We start from the raw sequence: 15314 nt of genomic DNA, 5'->3' as shown, positions 1-15314 counted from the left end.
CGCCCCGTACAGTCGCAGCCCCCGCCGCCCCCCCACATTCTGCCGCTCCCCCCCGTTGCCCGCTCCCACCCCCTCAGTCCTCCCGACCGCCGGGGGGCGCTGCGCGCGGCTGGCGGCGCTCTGCCCGCCCTCCCCTCTGTGGTTCGGGCTGAGGCGGGAGGGCGGAACGAAGGGAGAGGGGCGGAGCGCTGCCGCTCTGTCCCCGCCCCGCCGCGCCTCGCTGGTGCGCGCCGTCCGTTTCCGGGTCGGGGCGGTTGTAAATCGGCCGCTCCCGCCGCCCCCGCCCAGACCCGCCGCGGCCGCCGCAGCAGGAGCAGCCGCCGCCTCCTCCCGTCGCCGCCATCCCGCCCGCCCCGGCGCGCTCCCTCTCCCCCCCCACCTCCCTCCCCTCCTCCCCGCCCTCCCTCCTCCCGCTCCGCCCGGAGCGCCCTTCTCCCGCCGCCGCCGTTACCGGCGCCGCTCCAGGTAGGCCCGACCTCCGCCCCCCCCCACCCCCAATACCCCCCGCTTTCCCTTTACCCGCTCCCCGCGCGCCATCCGCCGCCCTCTTCCACCCCAACCGCGAAGCCGCGGCCTTGCGTAGCGCCGCCGTCCCGCCCTGCGCCGCCCGCCGCCGGCCGCGCCCTCACGCCAGCCCGAGGCCTAAGTGCGGCCTACTGCGGCCTAGGCCGCGGCCTGCGCGCCGCGCCGCCACTGGGGGGGGGAGGGGGGTGCCGCCGCCCCTCCCCCCCCCGCACCGCCACCACCGCCGGGACCGGAGCCGGGGGGGGGGGATGGGGGGTGGCGGTGCCGCGTGACGCACGTTGCCCCCCCCGCTCCCCCCTCACCACGGGGGGGTTGGGGGGGGGGGGCGGCGGTTATTTGTTATTTTTCGATTTTCTTTTTTTGTAATTTTTGGGGCTGTTCTGATTTTTTTCTGAAATCCGCCGCCGTTCGCGGAGTTTATTTTTTTTTTTTGTTTTATTCATTTTTATTTTTCCGGCGATTCCGATTTTTTGTTTTCGGCCCTTTTTTTTTTTTTTTTTTTTCTTCCTCCCGCGTTTTTCCCTTCCCCAAAAAGGGCCCGGTTGGAGCCGCGGCCCCTCGCGGGGGGCGGTCCCGGTTTGGGGGCTCCGGTACCGGCGCGCTTTGAGGCCGCCTCCCCCCCCCGCCCCCCCCGCGTGTTTTCGCAGCCGCGGCCGCACCGTTTCTCTCGGTCGGGCCCGGCCCGCTGTTCCCCCCCAGCTCCACTCCCCCCATTTCAGGGCCCCCCTCCCCCCCGATTTCTTCTCTTCCCCTCGCTTCCCTGTTCGGGCCCCCCCCCCCCCCGTGCTTTGGCCCCTCGTTTTGTTCTCCCGGGCCCATTTCCAAGCTGGGTCACCCCCCCGCCTCGTGTTTCTCCCCCACGTCCCTTTCTGGGCTCCCGTTCACCTCCGGGTACCCCCGCGGGGCTCCGTTCTTCCCCAGAACTGCCTTCGGTTTGGAGCAGCGCCCCCCAGCCTCGTTAGGGCCGAGCCTCCCCCCCCTCCCCCCCACGTGCGCTGGGCCGAGCGCGGCCCGGAGCTGAGGAGAAGTTCGGGGAAGTTTCCCGGCTCAGCCCCTCTGCCCGCCCCGCACCGCGACGACCCCCGCGGCTCCGCACCGCCTTTTGTCCCCGAGCGGCTCGTTGGACCGGCAGATCCGCTGCGAATGGATGCAGACACGGCAGCGTGCTGAGCTGGGGGAGGAGCTGCCGGGAGCCCCGAAATGCCCCAAATGCCGCGTCTGGGGCTCCGTGCTCCCCCAGCCCCACTTTTAGCCCTACTTTGGCTGTGCGGCTCTGACCCAAAATGTGGAGTTTTTGGGAGCCTTCACTGCTCACGGCAGCAGAAACCTCCACTGCCAGCAGCTTCCCCTTAAAAGAGCATTCGCTCGGAGCTTGGCACGGCCCTGTGAGATTAATCCCCCTGCCCTTGCCCTGCTCTGCCCGGCTCAGTCCTTCACCGGGTTTGGTTAAACTTTGATGGGGCACTGAGCTGATGAAAGCAGAGCATGGCCGCAATTCAGTTTATTTAGTTGGGTTGTTTGTAGTGTTTTTTTTGTTTGTTTGTTTTCTTTTTGTGAGGGAGGTGAGAGTTAAACAGACATTTTGCTGAGCTGCTCCAGCTCTTAGGCTGGCTGTGGTGTTTTGCAACTGCTGTCGGCTCGGGCCGCAGGTTGTTTGAAACCTGATCGTGGGCTCATGTGGCCTTATCTGCTTTGGGTAAATCAACTTGGGAGCTGGGCTGAAAGCCCTCAGCGCAGGCGGAGCTGGGAGAAAGCTTTTTTGTTTTTTACCCTCCCTCCCCTCAACAACCCGGCTCCCCGAGTGGGTGAAACCAGAGGGAAACAGGGCAGCAGCTGTGTGTGCCTACACGTGGCTGCCTGGGGAGGCTCCTCGTTGGGTTAAGGTGGAGAGGCTTCGAGTTGAGGCAGGTCCTGGAGCAGTGGGCAAAGCCTCTGATACAAGGGATGAACGAGCCTGGCTGTGCTGGGTGCAGGTGGGATCACAGCTGTGCTTCCCATCCACTCTGAGTGGGGAAGAGGAGCCTTGTGGGGCTCCCAGCCCTGTGGGAGGAGAACAGCCCCGTGTCTGTTGGGGAAGAACTCTGTGGGGACTCAGATGGGGGGCTCACATAGGTGGGGAGGGTGAGGGAGGGGCTTCAAAGCCGACCCCTCTCTTTCCCAGCTCCCACTACCCAGCGACCAAAGATCTGACCGCTGACAAAGCCTGACCTGACCCAACGCAGCCCAAGATGGACACCGGTGTCATTGAAGGTGGATTAAATGTCACGCTCACCATCCGGCTACTCATGCATGGAAAGGTACGTGTGTTCCCCCCACCCCGCCCCCCCAAATCCAGCCGAGCAGCGCTCAGTGGCAGTGCTGCTCCCTCATCCCCCCACCGCCTCGTGGCCGCCATTAGCCAGTGGTGTGAGGAATGTGCTCCTTGGCACCCGGCCGGGGCTCGGGCAGCTCGTGACGACCGAGGCAGCGCTTTAAAAGCACAGCACATCAATAAAAATAACAGCCGGGGGGGGGCTGGGGAAGAATGAGTGCAACCGTGGGCGCAGCCTCGGCGTGGTTGAGGGGGCTTCCAGGAGTTTGTTTTGCCCCCAAAAGCTGCGTTTTGTGCTCCGTAGCTGGGAGCTGTGCGGACGCAGTTGGCACTGGGGGAGTTCTTTAAGCACTTCCTAATTGTTGCTTTTGTTCCCCTCCCAGGAGGTCGGCAGCATCATTGGGAAGGTAAGCGAGCAGCAAACCCCCCTCCCCGTGCGCCCCCCCCCCCCCCCTCGCCCCCCACCCAGCGCAGCCGCGCTGACGCCTCTCCTTTCTCTTCTTCATTCACAGAAAGGGGAATCCGTGAAGAAGATGCGCGAGGAGGTGAGCTTTAGTGCTGGGGCTGAGGGGGGGCTGAGGGGTCCGCAGCGGTGCCGGCCTTGAAAGGAATTTTCTGGCGGCGCAGCACCGGCAGCAGATGGAGCCGGCGGGCACAAGGCATGCTGGGAGATGTAGGCAGGGCTGGGGCAGGAAGCCAGCGCGGCTAAGATGGCTGCCGGGCGCTGAGCCGAGGGAGGAGGGCGGCCTCGTGGCTCTGCAGGGCCCTGACGTCCCCGCGCTGCTTCCTTCCCGCAGAGTGGTGCTCGCATCAACATCTCAGAAGGGAACTGCCCCGAGCGGATCATCACCCTTGCCGGCCCCACCAATGCCATCTTCAAAGCTTTTGCGATGATCATTGACAAACTGGAAGAGGTGCGTCTCGGCCGTGAGCCTCCCCTGCGTGCTGCAGGGATGGTGCTCAGCCTTTTTTTTTTATTTCATTTTTCTGGACAAATCTGCCCTGTGGAGCTGCTGTGCAGGGCTGGGGTCTGCCCCACAGCTCCTGGGGGGCTGGAACGACCGCATGATCCTCCCTGTGGGTGAGGAGTGTTCTCCCAGCAGGGGCTGATCTTTGCCCTTCCTTGAGCAGAGTCCAGGGTCCAAGTATGATATTTTCCTCCTGAGTGCTCAGCCAACCTTAAGTGCCTGCTTGCTGAGCGTTGGGGCCCTGTGGGGATTTCCTGGGGCTGGAAACCCCCCATGACCACCAGTAAAACAGCATCAAACAGAGGAGGGCTTTGAATCCCTGCTTCCTTTGTTCTCCTGGACTGTCCTCCTTCCCTGCCTTCCTGTCTTCATGTGCAGTGGGGACTCAGCCCCATATCCAGCCCTGCTGAGGGGTCTGGGGGTCCTGCAGCTCTGAAGGACAATCCCTACCCTGCTCCTGTGGAACTGCTGATTGTCAGTGAGATGCTGATCCAGATCCCAGCTATGGGAGTCAGAGCCTGCTCCAGGCTGTGGCGTGAGGAGCTTTTGGCTTTTCAGAAGGGTGAGCTCCTTGGCCCTCCCATCTCTTGTGGGGGGCAGAGCTCCTGGTGCCTTATCCCTTTGGATTCAGGACACCCCCGTCAGCACACCAGACCCCAAGACCCCTGTGCTCATGGGAATGCCCAAAAGGCTGTGAGTCCCAAACTGCTGCTGTGTCCTGGGAGCTGACATCCTCCTGGCTCTCACTGCTGGTGCTCTGAGCCTGGGGCTCAGCAAAAGCTTTTATTTTAGTAGGTCAGCTGAGCCCAGCCGTGTGCCTCCCCTCCCCCTGCCCACATATGACTGCTGTAATCAGCACCCGGCTTGTTTTCACCGAGCTTTCATCCCCATTATGGCTCAGAGCTGAACTGGGAGCTGTCTGCAGGGGGATGCTGAGCCCCCAGCCCCTCATCTCTTCAGTACAGTTGGTTCCCATTTAGCTGTGGCTTGACCCAGTGCCTCTGCATTGGGCTGGTGGGGATTAAAACCCTGTTTCACCAACACAGCAAGCCATGGGAGTTTAGCTGCTTTCACCTTCTCAAAAATGTGGCTGTGTTGATTCCAGCATGCTAACAAAGCCCTGAAAAATGGGATCCGGGAGGTTCCGACGTCTTATTGGCACAACCAGCCTCATCCCTCTGATGAGGGTCCTGCACCAAACTGGCCCCTCTGAGCAACTCTTCTTCCTCACAGGACATCAGCAGCTCCATGACCAACAGCACAGCTGCCAGCCGGCCCCCGGTCACCCTCCGACTCGTGGTGCCTGCCAGCCAGTGCGGCTCCCTGATTGGAAAAGGAGGCTGCAAGATCAAGGAGATACGAGAGGTGGGTGCCGGCTACCCTGCTGGCGATGTGCAGGGCCCGGTGCATGGCAGAGGGGGGCAAAAACTTGTGCCTGCCCTGCAGAAGTGGAACTGCATAGTGTAGAGACAGGATCATTTGGCCCTTTTTAAAAAGCTCCTTGTATTTTTAGTGCTTGTGAAACTGAGACTGGGTCAGAGCCTCCCCTTCCCGGCACTGTCCCCTGGAGTGGGATGCTTGGGTTCCTGCTACTCTCAGTTCCTCTCCCTAGGCTTTTTCCCAGCTGGCGGTGGGGGGGGAATGCATGCCACCAGCCTGCCAAGCCCCTGGCTCTCAGCGAGAAAGGCATGTAATGCTGCTTAGTGCTGAGTGCCACTGACCCTTGGCCTCCAGGGATTAACCCTGTCCAGTTCTGCTTGCAGCAGAGATGGGCTTGACTTGGGTTACAGGAGAAGGCCACAGCCTGGTTCCTCCTCCTGACCGACTTATTTCCAGCTAGGATTAAAAGGCATTATTTTGAGGGAGAAGGGGGGCACTTTTGGCTATGTATAACTTGGCCACGAGGCTGCTGGATGCAGTGAGCTCACTGTCCTCCCCGGGTCTGACCGTTTATTTTTATCCTTAAACTTTGCAGAGCACAGGGGCACAGGTCCAGGTGGCAGGAGACATGCTGCCCAACTCGACCGAGCGAGCCATCACCATTGCTGGGATCCCACAGTCCATCATTGAGTGCGTCAAACAGATCTGCGTTGTCATGCTTGAGGTAGGGCCCCCCCGACCGTGTGCTGGGCCCTCTCCCTGGGGACACGTGTGAGGCACAGGGATCCCTCTGCCCTTTCTTGGCTGCGGCCCTCCTGACCAATAGGAACCCCTGAGGACAGAGGAGTGGCTGCTGGGGGATAAAGGGATAGTTGGGGATTACAGGTGAGGCTTGGAGCTGCTTAAAGCTGGGGTTGAGCCAGTCCTCTTGAGCTCCTGCCAGCTGATGGTGCTGCTCGCTGCCCTGGTGAGCAGTGACGCCGAGCAGCAGCGTCCCCCTGTCCCAGCATGGTGCTGCAAGCCTCCCTCTGCTCAGTGCATGGAGCAGGGAATAAGTAGGATTGTTTGTAGCACTTGAGGGCTCAGCCAGACTCAGCCCTTCTGAGAGCAGACTCGCACTTGAAGCGAAGCGTTGGGTGCTGGGTGGGGGTGGCTGGCAGCGCTCGGTGCCTGATGTCCCTTCTCTGCTGTCACCCAGTCTCCCCCGAAGGGCGTCACCATCCCGTACCGACCCAAGCCATCCAGCTCTCCCGTCATCTTTGCAGGCGGTCAGGTAAGGCCTCTCCTCAGCTCGTGGGGTGTGGGGAGGGGAGGGTTGTGTGTGTCTATGTGGTGGGGGGGGGGGGTGGGGGATAAACAAGCTGCCACACCGCCAGTGCACATCAGCTGCTCTGCGTGCCTGTCACCCACACCGCTTCCTCCGGCACGGGGCAGCTCTGCTTGGCCTCAGCCTCCCAGAGCCTGCTCTGAGCCTTCCTCACTGAGCTCGCTGCGGGAGGCAGGAGGGCAGAGGTGGGGAGGGAGCTGGGAGGGTTAATTTGGGGAGGGGGGTGGTGTTGTCAAAGTGCTCCTGGAGCAACCGGGGGGGGGAATCTCAACATGGTGGTGGCGGTTGGGGATTTGAATTGGGATGGGACTCCAGCTGCCAAAGCCAGTTGTCCCTTCTCTGTGGGATTGGCTCCGAGGACTCGGTGCGACCTGTGTGGGTGACTGGCCCAGAGGTTGGGGGTTCTCTGCTCTCTGGGGCTGGCTCTCAGGGTGCAAAGGCTCAGCCTGTGCCTTGGGCAGGATTAGGGTGTAGAAAAGCTTCATCTTGGCGAGGGGAGGGTGTCAGATAGAAGTAGCCTTAAGGGATCGGTGATGCAGCCCCTCTTGTGCTGACCTGATCCCGGGGAGTTGCTTGCTCCCCCCTGCCCTGCCTTGGGGATGTGCTGGCAAGGGGCAGCTGCCTCAGGCCACCCCATTGCTGTAGCCATGGAGCCAGGCACTGCTGTTACAGGCGACAGGGCTCCCTTGGGGTCCTGTCTGCTGTAAAGCCCCGAGTCCCCCAGCTTTTTGGGGATGTGCTGGTCCCCGCTGGGTGAGAGAGGAGGTTGGGGTGTGGGGGTCACTACTCCCCACCTCTCAGTTCCCAGGGCTGCCATTACCGCTTGGAGCAACACAGGGCAACTTGCAGATGCATCTGCTGCCTCCGTGCTGCCAGGGAGGCCCCCCAGGGTGGGTGCATGGTGATGGAGGGGGGGGGGGGGGGGGGCCGGAGCCCCCCGCCATCAGCCTTGGGGTCCTGCTGTAGGGCAGAGCCATGGCCACACAGACCGGATCCGATGCTGCAGCTGGGGTGGAGAGCTGCTGGCAGCCTCCCCTGGAGCCGGGCCTCCGAGTGCCACGCTTGTTTGGGGACGGAGCTGCTGCCGTCCCCTCCCCACCCTCGCCTCAGCACCCCCACCCCTCGCCCTCCCTGCCTCTTCCTTCCCCCCCTTGACCCTGGTCAGCCCCCGCTCTCCGACAGCTTCTCCTGCCACTCTGCACCTGGGGGGGAGCGCCGGGCGAAGCCATCCGCACCGTTTGCCAGCGGAGGGTCGTACTGTGCAGCCCCCCCCGGCGCGGGAGCCGGCCGCCATCCCCCTTAGAGCAGTGAGGAGCAGGCTCCCGACAGCCACGCATCTCTTCCTTCCCTTTCCCTTTTTCTCCCCTCCTTGTCTTCCACCCCTCTCCCCCGGCCCAGGGCCAGCCCGCTGCAGCCGTCCGGGCCCGCTCCTGGTGGTGTTGTGCTCTGTCTCGCAGCTCAGAGTCGTGCGTAGAGCAGGGTTAGCCCTCGAAAGCAGAGCTAATGTCGATGTGACTTTGGTGTTAGCGGAAGGTTTCGGATTGACAGCCCTGGAGACTGAAGTCCTCTAATTTATCCACAGGACAGGTACAGCAGCGGCAGTGCGAGCTACCCCCACACCGCCCCATCCATGTGCCTCAACTCTGACTTGGAGGGACCACCTCAGGAGGTGAGAGGGGAGTTCAGTCTCCACGGCCCGTTCAATCCTTGGCCTCTCTGAGACTGCCAACAAGGGTGGCATTCCCTGTCCCCGTCCCCCAAAACCCGTCACGGTGGCTTTTGTGCTGTGGACTCCTGTCCACTTGGGAACTGGACTCTGAGCCCACCAACCTCTCCTCACGCAGGCCACCCGGCAGCCACTGCATGGCAACGAACTTGGGCCAATTCCAGCCTGGGCTGCAGTTCTTCCGGTGACCTGGAAGTGAGGCTGTGTACCCCCCTCTCCCCTGCCTCTCCTGTCCCCCCTGCCCGGCCCCCCACCTTAGCCAGCCAGGCCCCAGCCAGTGACTCGCCCTTTCTGGGTAGCTTCAGGAGGAATCTGAAGTCTGTGGCTGTCCCTTAACCTCGAGACGAGGAATTGGCAGGTCAGGCGCTCAGCCTCGTTACCCCCCAAATGCCTCTCTTTGCCTTGTCTAGCATCGGTAGCCAGCTCCAGCAGTGACCTCTAGCTTGCCCGGCGACGTTTCCTAGGCGTGCGGAGTGACGAGAGGACTCGGAGCGGGACTTTTTGGGGGGCTGCTGGGCCGGGGAAGGAGGGGCCGGGAGCTAGCAGGGCTGGTGGGCGCTGGAGACCCTCCCCTGTCGGCGAGGCGGGGGGCGCAGGGCTAGAAGCATTGTCGGACTCCACCACACCATACATCTTCATCAAGATCCCAGCCGTTCTGTTTGTCTGCCACCTTTTTTTGGGGGGGACGGCGCCATACTGTCCACTCCCTCCCTGTAACTGCCACCTAAGGCCAATTCGAGTACCTTCCCGTCTAGAAACTGCTTGTTACAGCATTGTCCGTCCCCTGCCTCTCCCTGCCCCACTTCCCTTGCCCCGGAGAACTCTCCGCCTTGGCTCTCTGACTTCCTGGCTAGTTGAAATGTCTGTCCCTGGGTGGCTGTCCGATGGTTGTTAATAGGACTGTTTTCCTCCTTTTGTAGGCCTATACCATTCAAGGACAGTATGCCATTCCACAGCCAGATGTAAGTTTTTGTTTACACTTCTTGTCTTGAAATCCACCCTTCTTCCCCCTTCCAAAATTTTCTCCGTGCTTTCTCGACTCGAGCCGCCAGCTTGGGCTGAAACTCGATCTGATCCGAACTCCCCCCCAAAAAACTTCGCCCTCCTGCAGCCAGCTTCACCTGGTCTCAGATCTCTCCTTTTCCTCCTCCCCTTTTCTCTCTGACATTCCCTTCCTCCGTTTTTCTGCTCCCCCCCCCCCACCAGCACCACCACCTCCCCCCCCGGTTGGCATTTCACTCCAGCTCCGGCTTTCCCTCCCCTCTTGAATTTGGCACACGTCCCATCCAGGGACACCGCAGCGCATGACGGGACGCTGTCACGGTGGCTCTCGTGGGGCAGGGGACAGCTGAGCTGTCGCAGGTGGCAGTGGAGGGGGGGATCTGGCCTGGCCCAGGCTGCTGCCAGCCTGTTGGGGGCCGCTGGGGACAGGAGAACGGTCCAGGTGGTGGCCACCCCTCCTTGCCCCCCTCACCGTGGGCGCTGTCCCTGCTTGCTGGGATGCTGCCCTCCTCTGGCAGCCATGCTCATCCCGTAGGCTCGTTGCAGGCTTGGCGGGGCTGATCTCTTCTCCTGGCGCCCTTAGAGCAGTGAGGGGGGGCTCTGGCGAGGAGGGCGAGGAGGGGTAGGAGGAAGCTGTGCTCTGAGCTGCTGCAGGGGCCGCACACCACTCCAGGCTCCATCCTGACCTCCCTTCATCACATCCCTCTCCCCACGCTGCTCCCTGCATGGTGTGGTGTGAGCACCCTGCGGTCTCATCTCTCCTGCTCCTCTCTGCTCGTCTCCCTGAGATCCTCTCATGGCTCCTTGCTTCTCCTGGGGGGTGGGCGCAGCCCCCCAGCCCACTCCTGGCCGAGGGTGGGGGGAGGCCTTTGGTGGCGCTCGCTGTGTCCGTGTGCCTGCTGCGTGGTCCTGGCCCTGCTGGGCTTGGGAAATAGCTAACATCAGCCTTTTTTTTTTTTTTCTTTCTTTCTCTTCCCTCTAGCTGACCAAGCTGCACCAGTTGGCAATGCAACAGTCACACTTTCCAATGTCTCATGGCAACACTGGATTCAGTGGTATGGAAACTCCTTCTCTCCTCTGTATGCTAACGTGGGCCGAAGGCCAAACTGGGAGCCGGGCTCCCCTCTAAGCAGGGCCTCTGCACGGGGTCTCGTGTGCTCAAAAAAACCCCCAAACAAACCCAAAAACCCACAGCGTGAGTGATGAACTCTGGCCAGGTAACCATCTCTGTCGCGCCACATCTGGGGGCAACTGTGGTCTCTGCCCCCCCCCTCCCCTCCCTGCAGAGGGCAGATCAGTGAGCAGGCAGGGCCTCCATGCTGCTTTCCTCCCTCCCACCCCATCCTTCATGGCTCTGCCAATGCTCTGGGGACCTCCTGGCCTGCAGCACCCGCTCTCCCCCCTCTGGCTGCTCCAGCCCTGAGCGGGCAGCTGCTGAGTTGCACCAAATTTGCTGCACCATTTGCTAAGGTGGCTGCATTTCCATTTGGGGCTCTAAACGTGAGACAGCCGAACTTATTGTTGCTTGTGTCTTAACAGGCATTGAATCCAGCTCTCCAGAGGTGAAAGGCTATTGGGGTAATGATTAAAACACAAAAAATCTGTAGTTTATTGTGTATTAACACTGACCGGGGTCTTGTTCTCCCTGTTAAATGCTGCCCGCCTTGTGCACGGGTGGGAGGGCTGGGGGGGCCAGGGGGAGCTGCAGGAGGGCTGGAGGTCCTGGATGGCCCCCAGGAGCTGTCAGTTTGCACTCTGGATTCTGGAGAGCAGAACTTTGTTGGAGGGCTCAGCTGTGTGGTGTGTGATGCTGTTAGGAAGCCTTGAGCACATGTGAGCCTTGCCCCACTTCACCCATAGGCAGCCCCCCCCCCCCCACCCCTCCTCCCCCAAACCTTTTACCCCAGATGGCATTGAGCAGCGCAGCCCCTGCCTGGTGCTGCAGGGATCACTGCTGTGTCTGCGCTGAGCTGCTGCTCCCCTGCCAGGACCCTGCAGTGGGGTCTCAGCTCCTGGAGCGGGGCAGGGGGGCAAAGTGCAGAGTGAGAAACCTGAGCAGCCCGGTGGAGCCCGGCCTGGCCAGCACAGCCCTGCCCTGCTGGGGGTGAGGGAGCAAAGCACATGGAGGCTGCCGGTGTGATTGATGGCCCCATGGAGATGAGGCGCTGCTCCAGGACTGCCCCACTGCAAAGGAGAGCTTGTGGTGGCAGTGGGGGGAGAAATAAGGGGTGGGGGGGCAGCAGGTGAGTGGGGAGGAGGAGAAGGGAGCGGGGGCTCGAGTAACTTCACCGCTTGCTCTGCCCTTCCCCTCCTGTCTGAGCTGTCTCCGAGGTGGCTGTGAGGCCAGCAGTGAGTGCTGGCTGCCCGTTGTGCCCATGCCCCCCCACCGCCCCCCCTGACCCTCTCCTGCTTTGTCTCTGTCTTTTAAACAGGTTTGGATGCTTCTGCTCAAACCACCTCTCATGAACTCACCATTCCAAATGATGTGAGTATCTGCGCCCTCCCCCACGAGGGGTGGCGTGGGGGGGTCAGCAGCAGAATCTGTGCCCCTATGAGATGGGGTGTGGGCTGCCCCTCTCTGCCCGCAGGGTGGGCTCATGGCAGTGCTGTGAGTGATGGCTGCACGCCAGGCAGCTCCTTGGGCTGCTCTCTTCATCCCTCCTCCTTCCAGCCAGATTTAAGGCGGCAATCTCATATATATACTTTTTTTTCCTTCTGCCTTTTTAAATTGAGTCACAGAATGGCTCTGGTCGGAAGGGGCCTTAGGGGTCACTCAGCTCTAACCTTGTGCCCTGGGCTGCCCCCACCCATCAGCCATGCGGGGACCCCTCTGTGGCCCTGAGCTCCTCTTGGGAAGGGGCACCCACAGCTCTGTGTGCAGAGCTCCCTCCCCACATCACCTCCCCCTCCCCAGTTTCAGTTTGAAGCCATTCCCCCTTATCCTGTCGCTGTCTGCCCCATCTAAGAGCCTCTCTCCTTATAGAGGAGTGCTGGAAGGGGTTTTAAAGCCCTCCTGGGAGCCCTCAGCCCCACTTCTGGGTGGTACCCCCTGTGTGGGTGATGGAGGGGGACGGGGATCCCTGCCCGCTGCTAATGAAGCCACTAATGAAGCTGCTGTCTCTGCAGTTGATTGGCTGCATCATTGGGCGTCAGGGCGCCAAGATCAATGAGATCCGCCAGATGTCCGGGGCGCAGATCAAAATTGCCAATCCAGTGGAAGGATCTACTGACAGGCAGGTTACCATAACTGGATCTGCAGCAAGCATTAGCTTGGCCCAGTATCTAATCAATGTCAGGTGAGTCTCCGTGATGAGGCAGCGCGGGGGGGGAGGGCTGGGACCCCCCTTGTGCCCCCAAGCATGAGCGGAAGGGGCTTCCCTCCCCACCCCCCATCCCTGTGCCCTTCCTTCCCCATCCCCACTCCTGCTCCCCTGCTGCGATCGCCTCCTGCTCAGCGGGAAGCTGTAGGACGAGGGAAGGCTGCAGTGGGTCGTGGCTGTGGGGCTGAGGGGACCGCGGGGTCCCCGGAGCTGCGTTGGGATCTCAGCAGTTTGGGTTCGCGTGGTTTGGATCCGTCGCTTTCTGTGCCGAGGGCTTCTGGGGGTGCTGCAGCCGGGGGGATCGAGGTGGGATCCCCAGCACCTCCCGGTGGGATATGGGGATCCCGGGGATCCCGACGGACGCAGGCAGTGTCTGCCCTGCAGACTGAGCAGCAGCTGTGAGCCCTCGGGGACCGCTGTGTTCCCCGTGGGGTCTGCAGTGCTGTGGGGTGAGGGCTCGGGCCCTCTCGGCTGTGCTGAGGCCTCCGGGTGTGCGGATGGTGTCCCGTGGTGAGCGTTAGGGCCGGACTTAAGGCTGGAATTCGGGTTCATTGGGACCCTCAGCTCCGTGGATGCTGGAGATGAGTGGTGGCTGTGGGTGGCAGTGGGGCTGCGGGGCTCTCCCTATGGAGGAGCAGCCCCCACTTCTGCTCTTCTCGGCTCCGTGCTGCGCTCCCCCCTCCCCGAGCCCGGCGGGTTTCGCTGTTTGTCCTGTGCTTCCTCTGTGCTCTTCCCTCCCACCCACCCGTTTTTTTGTTCCTTTTCTCCTCTGTTACAGTTTAGAAAGCGCTAAACCCTCCTCCCAGGCAGCCTCCGTCACGATCCCTGACCACCTCAGCATCAACCTCTCTCAACCCTCCACCCCTTCTTCTTCTTCCTCCTCCACCACCACCCCCTCGCTCGCCACAGCGGGGGCCTCCGACGCGCCCGCCAGCCTCCCCAACCCTCTTCCGACCGCCCCTTGTGTCTCCAGTCTGCTTGGCATGAAACCTGTCCCTCTCCTGGCTCTAAATGTTGTGTCTGCTGCTAAGGGTGCCTCCGCCCCGGCCGTGCCGTGCGTTACTAACAAACTGAAAGCGGAAAAGCAGAGGTTCTCTCCTTACTGAGCCATAGGGCAGCGCTGCCCCGTGCGGGTGGCTCAGATCTCATTTCCCTTCTGGGTTCCCCCCCCCACCCCCCACCCCGTTGTGATGTTTCTTAGACCCCTTTTCTGGCCAGGGCTGCCCGTTGGTTTTCCTCTCCCCGTCTCCTGGAGCGCAGTGCTCCATCCACCCCTCCCACCCATCCCACCGGAGCTTTGGAGCCCTCGGTTTGTTGGCTTTTTGGGGTTTTTTCCTCCTCTTTTTTCCATTTTTAGTAGCTCGGTTGCAATCGCGGGGGTTGGGGTGGGGGGGGGGGGGGGGGGGTCATTACCGAATAAACGAGTCTGGATTTAATTGCATTCCTGGTTCCATTGCCCGCGGGGTCGCGGCCTCGCTGTCTCTTTAATGTCTGTACCTGTAATAAAGTTGCCACGGTGAGAATGTGCTCTGCAGCTCTGTGCCGGGGGGGCCGAGCCCCGTTTGTGGGGAGGGGGCCCGGAGGGGTTCCCTTTAGCAGAGGGGGGGCTCACAGCCACCCCCCACTTCAGGGAGGGGAGGAGAGGCTTTGAGGCGCAGCTCCGGGGCTGTGCTTTGGGGGTGCTGCGCTGTTTTCCCCCTCCCTCCATCCCCTCCCTCACCTCCCGCTGCTCCCTGAGGGTCCCTCATGGGTTCCCCCCTTCCCTGCTGCCCCCCCCTTCCCTTCTGCCCCTCCTCCCCCCTCTCGGGGTCCCGGGGTGGTCCGCATCGCACTGCTGGGAGCTCCATCCCCCTCTGCAGCGCTGTGCTTTGCTGGGGGGCCCTGCATCCCCCAGCCCTGCATCCCCCCCACCCCCATCACACCGCCAGCCCTCCCGCTGGCCCAACCCCCCCCTTCCCCCCCCCCAGCCCCCCTCTGACGCCTCTTCTTCCTTGCAGGCTCTCCTCCGAGACCGGGGGCATGGGAAGCAGCTAGGAGGGCCCCGGCACGGCCTGCGGACCCTCGGCCTCACCTCACCATCCATCTGTGTAGTCCCTTAGCAGCAGCCCCAGGTTTTAAACTAGTTTGTACATTTTTGGGTTCCTCCCATTGCTCAGCGGATCCTTTTCCGTTTCCGTTTCATTGATTTTTTTTTTTCTTTTTTTCTTTTATTTCGGGGGGTATTTTTTTTTGTTTTTTTTCTCCTCGTCGTCGGTTTCATTTTGGTTTCCATCGCAGCGTTTTATTTCCTTTCCGCTCCGCCGCAGAGCGCCCATCTTAGTTTTATTAAAGCTTCTCTCTCCCCTCCTCTGCCCCCCCCGCCCCCCCCCCCCCCCCCCCCCCCCATCCCTTTCCCCCCCACCCCTCTTTTTCGGCTCATGAAGTTTCTGTTGGTCCCATTGTTACGAGTGGATGAGCGACATTTCAGTTCAGTTCTGTAACGGCAGGAGATTTTTCAGAAAAAAAAACAAAAAAAAAGAAATAATAATAATAAAAAAAAGATGGACTGGAGCCTTTCCTTGTGAATAGAAACCGGAGCCTATTTTGGTTAATGGATCTGCCTGCCTCCGTCTTTATTTGAACCCCCCCCCCCCCGGTGCTCCCAGTGTGGGGTGGGGGTCCCTCTGTGCCCCCCTCCTTTGCAGGGGGGGTGATGGTAAATTCCCCTCTCCCCCCCCCCCCATGTTGTGCCCTATGGGGCTCTGCCCCCACAGTG

General features: G+C 61.6%; 1 protein-coding gene across 11 annotated transcripts; it reads left to right on the top strand.

Moving 5' to 3' along the window:
• Positions 1 to 222: 222 nt before the first annotated feature.
• PCBP2 (poly(rC) binding protein 2) lies at positions 223 to 15154 on the top strand. 11 transcript variants are annotated; one of them, XM_015300341.4, is made up of 16 exons: positions 223 to 465; positions 2687 to 2822; positions 3220 to 3243; positions 3349 to 3381; positions 3634 to 3750; positions 5038 to 5169; positions 5780 to 5908; positions 6383 to 6457; positions 8094 to 8180; positions 8356 to 8421; positions 9158 to 9199; positions 10222 to 10294; positions 10779 to 10817; positions 11672 to 11724; positions 12366 to 12535; positions 14557 to 15154. In XM_015300341.4, the coding sequence occupies exons 2-16, from the start codon at positions 2754 to 2756 to the stop codon at positions 14591 to 14593; spliced, it is 1146 nt and encodes a 381-aa protein (XP_015155827.1). In that variant the 5' UTR covers positions 223 to 465; positions 2687 to 2753; the 3' UTR covers positions 14594 to 15154. The 11 variants fall into 11 exon arrangements, with proteins under 11 accessions (XP_015155827.1, XP_015155829.1, XP_015155828.1 ...); XM_046904996.1 differs by having other exon boundaries at positions 410 to 2429; XM_015300343.4 differs by lacking the exon at positions 8356 to 8421.
• The last annotated feature ends 160 nt before the right edge of the window (positions 15155 to 15314 follow it).

This window comes from Gallus gallus, chromosome 34 (assembly GCF_016699485.2).
Source record: "Gallus gallus isolate bGalGal1 chromosome 34, bGalGal1.mat.broiler.GRCg7b, whole genome shotgun sequence".
NCBI lineage: Eukaryota > Metazoa > Chordata > Aves > Galliformes > Phasianidae > Gallus > Gallus gallus.
The sequence above is the reverse complement of the archived record's forward strand: the minus strand, read 5'-3'. Positions and strand labels throughout refer to the sequence as shown.